Raw genomic sequence first — 10,791 nt, 5'->3', positions numbered from 1 at the left:
GCTATTTCCTTTAGAGTTCTGCAGAAATTGATTTTTTCTACATTGAGACACTGCTTTCCTAGAGAACTATGAAAAATACCTTCCTTAGTATCAGTATCATCTGAGGTTTTCAGGGTTGTCTTCTATCCACATTTCCAGTGTCGTGTATTGATAGGAGGAGTAAACTAAGACAGTGTTGACTCCACAGCCAGGGTACCATTCGAGTGTGCCCCCAGAGTACTGGATGTGGTGTGGATAATGAACAGTAGGGTAAGCATGACATTACTCAATCCTCCTTTGTCTTTCCCAACTGATAAATTACAGAGTTTTGTAAGGGAAGAACAATGACTATTTCTCTTCCATGTCTGAAATCTCAAAGTTAACACTTGTCAAAGAATATTTGTATGTGTTTCTAACAGTCTGATTGTGTGTTGTTGACAGGAACTGGGCTTCTTGTTATTGTTGTTAAGTGCTGTCAAGTCAACTCCATCTCACAGAGACCCTGTATAGGGTTTCCAAGGAGCAGCTGGTGACCTTGAACCACCAACCTTGTGGTTCAAACTAACTTTGCAGTCCAGCGCATTAGCCTACAGCACTACACCAGGAATCTGGAACAGGGCTTATAAGGGTTACAATGCTTACATATTTGTTTCTATGATAATCAATAATGAAATGCATTTCAAGAAACCATGCCCATTTTATTATGGGAATGCATATAAACCTGAGTCTTGATTTATTTTCATTATAGATTACATATTATTATTTCTGTGCTATGTTAACTTCATCTCAAATGTACTTTTGGTATTTTTTGTACCAATAACCAGAGAGTGAGTACATTCCACATTATGCCCTACTGTTGAGTTGTTTCCAACTCAGAACAACTACATAGAACAGAGTAGAACTGCTCCATAGTGTTTCCAAGACTGTAAATCACTGTGAAAGTAGACTGTCTCAATTTCCCCCTGAGGAACAGCTGATAGTTTCAATCTGCCGAACTTTCAGTTAGTAATCCAAAATTTAACTGGCTGCATCACAAGGGCACCTCAGATTTCCCATAGTATAAGCAAATTCTGTTTTCTTTCAAAGCAAATGGCAAGCTCTGACTGCTGGAAATTTGCACTGGGTTTGCTGTAAACCTTCCTTGTTTGAAATTACAACTCAGTCAGTAGGCAGAATGTTGTTACTTGAGTCTGTTCCAACTTAGGTTATTATTGTTAAGTGCCGTGGAGTTGATTCTGACCCATAGCAACCCTGTATAAGGTTTCCAAGGAGAAGCTGGTGAGATTGAACCACTGACCTTGCAGTTCAAATGACTTTGCAGTCTGATGCATTAGCCCACAGCGCTACACTAGGACTCCAACTCATAGTGACCCTGAATTTGCTGTGGTCTCAGCTATTCAAATGGCTATGGAGAGAGTTTACTGAAAGAGCTTCAGTAACAAGTTAATTAATGTAGCAACTGTGTGTTCTGTTCTAATGCTGAAATACTAAGTTAGAAATTGATAAACCACCCTTTTCTTCCTCTTTCCTGTTTTTCCTCTCTTTTCTTTTTTTCTCCTTTTCCTTCTTCCTCTCCTCTACCTACCTCTCTCTCACTCTCATTTTTATCCTTACAGGAGGAGCAGAGTTACCTATTCTGACAAGTGACAGCATGATAAACCACAACAGCAGCATTTTTCACCCAATCACATTTTTCCTCCTGGGAATTCCAGGTCTGGAAGGGATCCATACCTGGATCTCTCTGCCATTCTTCTCTGTTTATCTTGTGGCTTTGTTGGGCAATGCCACAATTCTACTAGTAATCAAGACAGAGAAGATACTCCGGGATCCCATGTTCTACTTTCTATCAATTCTTCCAACAATTGATTTGACACTTTCTACAACATCTGTGCCCCGTATGCTGGGTATTTTCTGGTTTGATGCTCATGAGATTAACTTTGGTGTCTGTGTGGCCCAGATGTTTTTGATCCATACGTTTACTGGTATGGAAGCTGAGGTCCTACTGGCTATGGCTTTTGACCGTTATGTGGCTATCTGTATTCCTCTCCACTACACGAGCATCTTGACATCCCGCATGCTGATGGGCATTAGTATGTGCATTATAATTCGCCCAGTCCTCCTTATACTTCCCATGGTCTATCTCATCTACCGCCTACCCTTTTGCCAGGCTCATATAATAGCTCATTCATACTGTGAGCACATGGGCATTGCAAGATTGCCTTGTGGAAACATCCGTATCAATGGTATTTATGGGCTCTTTGTAGTTTCATTTTTTATGCTAAACCTGGTACTGATTGCTGTCTCCTATGACTACATTCTTCGAGCTGTCTTCCATCTCCCATCCCAGGATGCCCAGTTGAAAGCCCTAAGTACTTGTGGTTCTCATGTTGGGGTCATATGTGTTTTCTATGTTCCCTCAGTCTTCTCTTTTCTTACTCACCGATTTGGACAAAATATACCACAGTATATTCATATTCTCATTGCCAACGTTTATCTGGTTATTCCACCCTCACTTAACCCCATCATTTATGGTGTGAGGACCAAACAGATACGTGAGCGAGTGTTCCACACTTTTATTAAAAACTAGTACTCCTACCATTTCACTAAAGAGTCCTGGTATGGCACTGTAGAATAAACAGACACAGAACTTCAGGGTCAATTTAAACCACAAAGTTAGCGGTTCAAACTCACCAGATGCTCTTTGGAAACCCTGTACTGAGTCGCTATGAATCAAACAGTCTAGACAACAACAGCGCTTAACAACTACAACAGCAATCACTTTACTAAAGGAACCCTAGTAGTGTAGTGGATTATGCACTGGGCTGCTAACCGCAATGTGAGTAGTTAAAAGCTGCAAGTCGCTTTGTTGGAGAAAGACAAGGATTTCTGTGAGGCTGCAGAATAAGGAAGTACTGGACTACAAACTGATTTGAAGTGAAAGGTCCGCAATTCAAACTCGCCATCTGCTCTTTGGAAACTCTATACAGGGTTGTTCTAAGTTGGAATGGATTTGCTGATACTTAACAACAAAAAAAACAGCAAAGATTTACAGCCCCAGATACCCTATACACAGTGTCGTTATGAGTCCGAACTGACTCAGGGGCACAAAATCACCACCATCACTTTACTGGGAAGCATAGTGGTTCTGTAGGATAAGCACTGGACTGTGAATCACAAGGTCAGCAGTTTAAGCACTCTAGTCGCTCCTTGGGAGAGATGAGGCTTCCTGCTCCCACAAAGATTTAGAGCTTCTGAAACCCTATACATGGTCTGCATGAGTTGAAACAACTAGACAGCATCAAATAACAACTTTATTGAGAACTTTAATCCAGCAAAGATGATTTGCATGTTATTTAAAACATGTCTTTTTGCCTTAACCTTACTGTTGTAAATTGCCAATACAAGTAGGTTTATTCTTGTGGTTTCTAAGACTTGAAGAAACTTCTTTGTATCTCAAGATGAAAGGGATTAGGGGTATTATGGGTATTATGGGATGACACTGGGTGGTTTCTGTCTGCATGACTTCACTTAGACTTCTAAATAGTATAACTCAAATAAAAAACACCGAGTCCATTGTTGTCAAGTTTATTCCAACTCATGACAAAACATGTGGTACAGAGTGTGCTGCCTCACATCACCAAGCTTATCTTCTGCAGTGTTACAGGATGGCCTTGAACTGCTGCTACCCTTTAAGTAAGGAGAGAAGTGCCGACCATTTATGCCACCCAGGGACTTGTTAATAGCATACAACTGCTTCTTTTATTGAGAAGGAAGATATTAGACTGGGTCTTTTGTGCTTTGTATTAGAGAAATGTGGCATTGGAAATCTGATCCTGTGTATTAGTTTATTCATTAATTAATTCATTTGATTATTCATTAAGTATGTCTGAAATCATTCTAATTGCTAGGGATAAATCAATGAACTAAACTAGTAATATAACTGTTTGGCATAGTGGAGTGTCCATTTTGTTGTACTCATAAAAAAGACAAATTCACAGATTTAAAAAAGGAAAAAAAAATCACTGCCAAATTTAAAGCTTTCAGTTAAATTATCTGCCAAATGCCTAAGACACAGTGAAATAATAGCTAAATCAAATATATAATTTCAAAAATTTTTCTCACTAGTACTGACAGATCTCTATCACTAGTTGCCACTCTATATTGAGGCCTATAGAATAAATATAAGCAACATCTTGATGTAACCTAATTAAGTACACTATTTCTTTCCATTTATGTAACATGCTGGCTTTTGCCATTTCATTTGTATCTCCAAATCCAACATCTCTCATTCTAGAACTATGCCCTATCTTTAATTTTCCCGCAGAGATTAATACAGGTGCTACCAGATCAAGCTGTGAATATGCATTTTTCTTAAGACTGAAGGATTTCTAATTTATTTAATAATAAGACTTCCCAAAGTCTAAACAATGGTCTTTCTCATCATCAACCCTATCACACTGTTTTACATTATTGTTAATTTTTCATTATTTCATTTAATTTATGCTCTTTAAAATAAAAACAGCTAAATTTAAAATAAAACACTTATCTCTGCTTCTACCACCAGAATTAACAATTTTTAACATTGCACAAATTTAAAATATAATGTTTAACAAATGTATGGAGACCCGGTATGGCACTATATGATAAGTACTTGACAGGTAAACATAAGTTTGTGGTTCAGACCCACTAAATGCTCCTTGGAAAACCTATTTAGCATCACTATGAGTTCAATGGCATTTAACAACAAGTTGTCAAAGACTTCATTGTACTGGGATCAACCATCAACACTCTTGGAAGCAACAGTCAAGAAATCAAATGACATATTGCATTGGGAAAATCTGCAGCACAAGACCTCTTTAAAGTGTTCAACAGCATAGATGTCAGTTTGAGAACTAAGGTGAGCCTGACCCAAGCCATGCTACTTTTAAGTCACCTCTTATGCATATGAAAGTTGGACAGTGAATAAGGAAGACCATAAAAGAATTGAAGCATTTGAGTTATGGTGTTGGAGCAGAATATTAAAAAGTAGCATGGAATTCCAAAAGAACAAACCAATCTGTGTTGGAAGAAGTACAGCTAGAATGCACCTTAGAAGCCAGGATGACCAGACTTCATTTCTAATATTTCAGACATATAATCAGGAGGACCAGTCCCTGGAGAAGTACATCGTGCTTAGTAAAGTTCAGAGAAAAAGAGGAAGACCCCAAATGAGATGGATTGGCACAGTGGCAGCAACAATGGGCTCAAGTGTAGTAACAATTGTGCGGTTGGAGCAGGACCCAGCAAAGTTTCCTTCTATTGTGCATAGGGTTGCTATGAGTCAATACTGATTGATGACACCTAACAACAACAGTAAATTTTAAGTAATCATTTAGCAAAACTTCAACCCATTGTTTATTTGTTTGTTTGTTTCTTTATTTCTTTTCATGGGCAAACGCTAGTATGTGTTTTTCTGAAATGAAAGCATCAATTTTTAATTTTGTATCCAATTAAAGTATTTTTGTTAGATCATTTGTTGTTGGTCTATGGAAAGAAACATAACTTGTGATTTATTTCATAATACTGCTTTTATTTGTATTCATTATTGATGTGACTTGCCATCAAGTCAGCTCTGATTCATGAAGACCTTATGCACAATTAATTGAACACAATATTGCTGGTCCTACATCATTCTCACAATTGTTGGCATGTTTGAGCAATTATTGTACCATTTCTTCTTATGGAAGGTTTTCCTGATTTTCAATTACCTTCTATTTATCCATACATAATATTGTTTTCTAGCAATTTGTTTCATCTAATGATGTGTCCAAAGCATACACAAGGAGGTTTAGTGTATACTCTAATTGAAATAGTATTTTTTAATTAGGATATATGCTAAACCTCCTTGTATATATTTCTTTGAATGATTTTTTTAGGGAATTTTTCTTTACATTTTGAACTGCAAAGTAGAATTGTGAGGGAACAGTATTATAATCATTCTGAATGCATTTTTTATTTCTCAATCTTTGTTTTTGATTCACTATATTTTTGATACATTCATTTTCATTATTTGATTGTATTTCCTTTTGCCAATCACCTCACTCTTTTGTTTTAAAGCTGTATATTCTATATCTATGCTTCTGTTGATCCTGGTATGACACTGGTTGACCACTGGACTACTAGCCACAGGTCAATGGTTCAAATTCACCAGCCTATCCTTGTAAAACCTATACAGGATTGCTATGAGTCAGAACCACTTAAAAACAACATGTTTCTATTAGGTGTTAATACAATTTAAATGTCTTAATTTCATCTATGTTTTATGAGAATATGAATTTAAATCTAAACTAATATTGAAAAAAACAAAACTCTAGCCCTTTTCACTATTTCTTTTAGACTTTAAAAACAATTTAAATTGGCAGTCTTTTTCTTATCCTATATAATATAAATAATTTATCTTTAGAAGATATTCCCTAATGTCACTTTGTTCTGGGATCCATTAATAGTCATGAAGGACATCTAGTATTTTCCATGTTAGACCTGTTATCAATCGCAATACACCTGCTTTAGTAATAACTAATAATATTTGTATGCTTAAAAATATCCTTATTTTCCCTTATATTTGAACAATAGATTGAATATTATATATCATTAATGTATTATGATAAAATGATATAATGAACAATAATAAAACCAAGAAAACAATTTCAATTACAATAGAATAAAAAGGAATACAATTTTTAGGAATAAGTATAACAAGTACTGTAAAATTTCACACTGAAACTATAAATCATCATTAAAAGAAAGTAAACATTATCTATAGGAAAAAAAAAAAAATTCAAACCATGTACCAATAATGGTCATATATCCAGAAAGTACAAAGAACTCATATAACCCAACAATTAAAAGGAAATTCAGTTAAAAATGTGCCAAATTTGAGTAAACACTTATCTAAGAAGCTTCACAAATGGCCAAAAAAAAGAGAAAGGATGCTCAACATTCTTAGTGACTAGAGAATTGCAATCTAAGTACACAGTGAGATATTTCATATTCACTAAGATGGCAGTTCAAGCTCACCATACGCACACCCTGGGTTGATCAGCGGCCCTGTGACATGGACGAAAACCCAATTCCGAGGCCCTTCTCAGGATAGCGAGCCATGGACCCTGAGGGCCAAAGGAAGTGACCTCCTGACATCCCAGGTTCATTGTTTTTTGCGAACTCACTGGTTGGCTACCTCTGTATAATTTTCTTTTGTCCTAATATTGTTCATTCTATGCTTCTAACTCCAGTAATTGTAGCTTCTGAGAAAATGGTTTCTTTTACAATGCCTCTCTTAATGTCTCCACTGTGTTGACAGTGCGTGGAGTCCTGGGAGCAAATCTTTCTGAGGAATAAGCGATAGTCACCTGGAATGGATGTCAGAACTGCTCCTTATTTGATCATTCAGTTGTGTTTGATATCCATGAACAACAATGGGTTTGAAATCCCTTTTTAGAGCCGAGGCAGTAAAAGTTTCTTCAGATAATTCAGCAAGGCCAGGAACAGGTATATTGAGAATATGAGAAAAGGTTTTTAGAGAAAAACTACCCAAGGTTTGTAAATAAAGTGGAATGGTAAATTCTGGGAATGTTGGATTAGAGGATAATAGTGGCAGCCCCATTAAACTTCCTCTGAATATAATCAGTTTAACCCAGATGCTCTCCTTCCTCCTGAAAGTATATAGGTATGTGATAATTAAGAACAATGTAGTATTTTAGATATAGATAAATGAAGCCTGGTGCCTGAGATCTTGCTCACAAACAAAAGTTTGCAAAGTGTACAGAGACAGCTTGGCTCCTTTCAGGAACCTTACTTTATGTTAAGTATCCTTAAGAAACCTTACGTCACTACTCTAGATCATTTAAGCCTAAAAGTTAATATATAACAGCTTGATTGAACCTTTTTTCTGTAAAAATAAAAATGTTAGATTATTAAGAAAAACTATGAAAATATCTTAAAAGTTGTTCCTGTGAATCATTATGTCCTGTTTTGAATGATTAATCACATTTCAGTTCTGTATCCTATCTTATCTAAAGAATCACATCTTCCCTTTGTGAATTACATCCTTCCTTTGTAACAAATCCCTCCCTAAAAAAGAGAATAAAAGACTGAGGTAGAGTGATAGGTAATGCTAGGCAATATGTTTGCAGATCTGCCTACTTGCCAGCTTGCATCATATCTATGTGTCTGTCTTTTTTGTATATATTTCATCTCTCTTTCTCTATCCCTTTCACCACCATATCTCCCTTCTTCATGACACCCACACTTACTTGTAGAGGCTGGACCCCGACATAGGACCTCGACAACCAGCTACTCCTTGGAAATCCTACACAGGGTCGCTATGGGTTGGAATCAACTCGAGGGCACTTAACAACAACAAGATGGCTAAGGAGCTCTGGTGTAGCACTGTATGATAAGCACTGGACTGTAAAGTTGGTTTGAACTATAAGGTTGGCAGTTCAAACTTACCAACCACTCCTTGGAAACCCTAAACAGGGTTGCTATAAATCTGAACCAACTCAATAGCACTTAACAACAAGATGACTAAAAAGGAACTCTGGTGGTGCAATGGTTAAAGTGAATCATAACCACGGGCAAGTCTTGGATTTTTGGAGTTCTGGTGTGGCGCTGTAGGATAAGCACTGAACCACAAGGCTGGTTTGAATCGCAAGGTCGGTGGTTCAAACTCACCAACCGCTCCTTGAAAACCCTATACAGGGCCACTATGAGTCTGAACTAACTTGACAGTACTTAAAAACGAGTCTTGGATTTACCAGTACCATCCAGAGAGCAGGGTTCAATCAAAACAATGACTTCCAAGGGGATTTGCTGGGCTACTTATATTTTAAATATGAATTTAATTCAGATGGTTATGGCAACTACTATTTGGGATCCAAAAGGGATAATCTTAATAGAATTTACTTTAGGATACAAGATGATCACAGGGGGCTTATTACGTAGAAGATTTAAAGAAATGGAAAAATGAATTGGTGAGGAAAAAGCTGGAAAAATTGCACCAAGGGAATTTTTTCCCATCATGACATGGAACCTGAACATTTATTGATGGTAGCAAGGACTATCCTATGAGAAGTTTGATGGGAAACTTTACTCCACCCTTCAGATTTTATCTTGCCCTTTTACTTTAGATCTCTTCCTGTTCCCCTAACTCATGGAACATTTAAACGAAACATGATTTGAGTCTCTCAGGGCTGGCAGAAGCAGAACTATCGTTTTAACAAGCTGTAAATTAAAGAGTGCAACATTCTTTAGTGAGGAGTTAGTTGTTGTTGTGTGTTGTCGAGACTATTCTGACTCATAGAGACCCTGTATAGTGTTCTCAAGAATGACTGGTGAGTTATGAACTACTGACCTTGCAGTTTGCAGACTAGTGCTTATCCTATAGCACAAAACCAGAATTAGAGAGATTGAAACACCACCTTCAGAAGTGTATGGAATTAGAGAAGGATGCGCTGTGAAACAAAGCTTCACATTTTGATTTTTTGTTTGTTTGTTTAATAAAGGTCTCTATGGTTTGTAGGGACCCTCATAGGTCAAGATATTCCTTATAAACAATAATAATAACAAAATTACTAACAACAAATGATGGCAAGAATGTAGGGAGACTAGGGCCCTCCAACACTGTTTGTGTTGTTGTTGTTAAGTGCTGTCGAGCCGGTTCAAGGTTTCTGAGGAGTGACTGGTGAGTTTGAACCGACGACCTTGTGGTTCACACTGACCTTGCAGTCCAGTGCATTACCCTGCTGTGCCATACCAGGGCTGCTGGTGGGACTGTAAAATCATGTAACAACTATGGAAAACAGTATGACCTTCCTCAAAAAGTTAGAAATAACAATACCATATAATCAAGCAATCCTTCTACCTAGAATATATCATTAAGAAATAAGAGCCTTGACATGAGTAGATAAATGCACATCTATGTTCATTGCAGCACTATTCACAATAGCAAAAGGGTAGTGACAGCCTACATGCCCATCAACAGAACAATAGTCAATAAAACTTTATTACATACTCATAGCGGAATACTACTCTAGGTTGAAGAATCCTGATGGTTACTATTCAAGTTTGAAGAATGATGATTAATCTGTGAAGCACATTATAACCTAGATGAATCTGGAGGCTATTATAATAATAATGAAATTAGTCAATCACAAAAGAGCAGATGTTATATGAGACCACTACTATAAAAAAGTCAAGAAAATGTTTATAGGCTAAAGTGAAAGATTCTATGATGGTTACTCACCACTCATAAATTTGTCATACTGTGGTGACTCCTGTGTTTCTGTTCTTCTAGGAGTAATGCCACGATTTTAAATACCCGCAAGGCCACTCGTCATAAATAGGTTTCAGTGGCGCTTCCAGACTAAGATAGACTAGGAACTAGAGGTAGACCACTTCTGAAAGGTTAACCACTGAAAAACTTAGGAATATCAGTGGAACATTATCAGATATGGTGCCAGAAAATGAGCCCATCAGGTTGGAAGATACTCAAAATACTACTATAAAAGAGGTGCCTCCTCAAAATAGAGTTGATGTTACTGATATCAGTGGAGTTAAGCTTTAGGGGTCTTCATTTGTTGATGTAGCACACCTCTGAATGAGACGAAATACCTGCAAACATCCTTTAATAATTGAAATGTGGAATGTACAAAGAATGAAGATAGGAAAATATAAAAGTTATCAAAATGAAATGGAACATATACAAAGTCAGTTTGAACTGTAAGCTTACCAGCTGCTTCTCAAAAATCCTATATAAGGTCATCATAAGTTGGA

The 10,791-nt window shown here is 36.9% G+C and overlaps 1 protein-coding gene across 1 annotated transcript; it reads left to right on the top strand.

Moving 5' to 3' along the window:
• The first annotated feature begins 1,630 nt into the window (after positions 1 to 1,630).
• On the top strand, positions 1,631 to 2,566 carry LOC102823127 (olfactory receptor 52J3-like). Its single transcript, XM_006870359.1, has one exon. The coding sequence runs from the start codon at positions 1,631 to 1,633 to the stop codon at positions 2,564 to 2,566; it is 936 nt and encodes a 311-aa protein (XP_006870421.1).
• The last annotated feature ends 8,225 nt before the right edge of the window (positions 2,567 to 10,791 follow it).

Source organism: Chrysochloris asiatica, unplaced genomic scaffold, assembly GCF_000296735.1.
Source record: "Chrysochloris asiatica unplaced genomic scaffold, ChrAsi1.0 scaffold00140, whole genome shotgun sequence".
Lineage (NCBI taxonomy): Eukaryota > Metazoa > Chordata > Mammalia > Afrosoricida > Chrysochloridae > Chrysochloris > Chrysochloris asiatica.
Note: the sequence above shows the minus strand (reverse complement) of the source record. Positions and strands in the feature narration are given on the sequence as shown.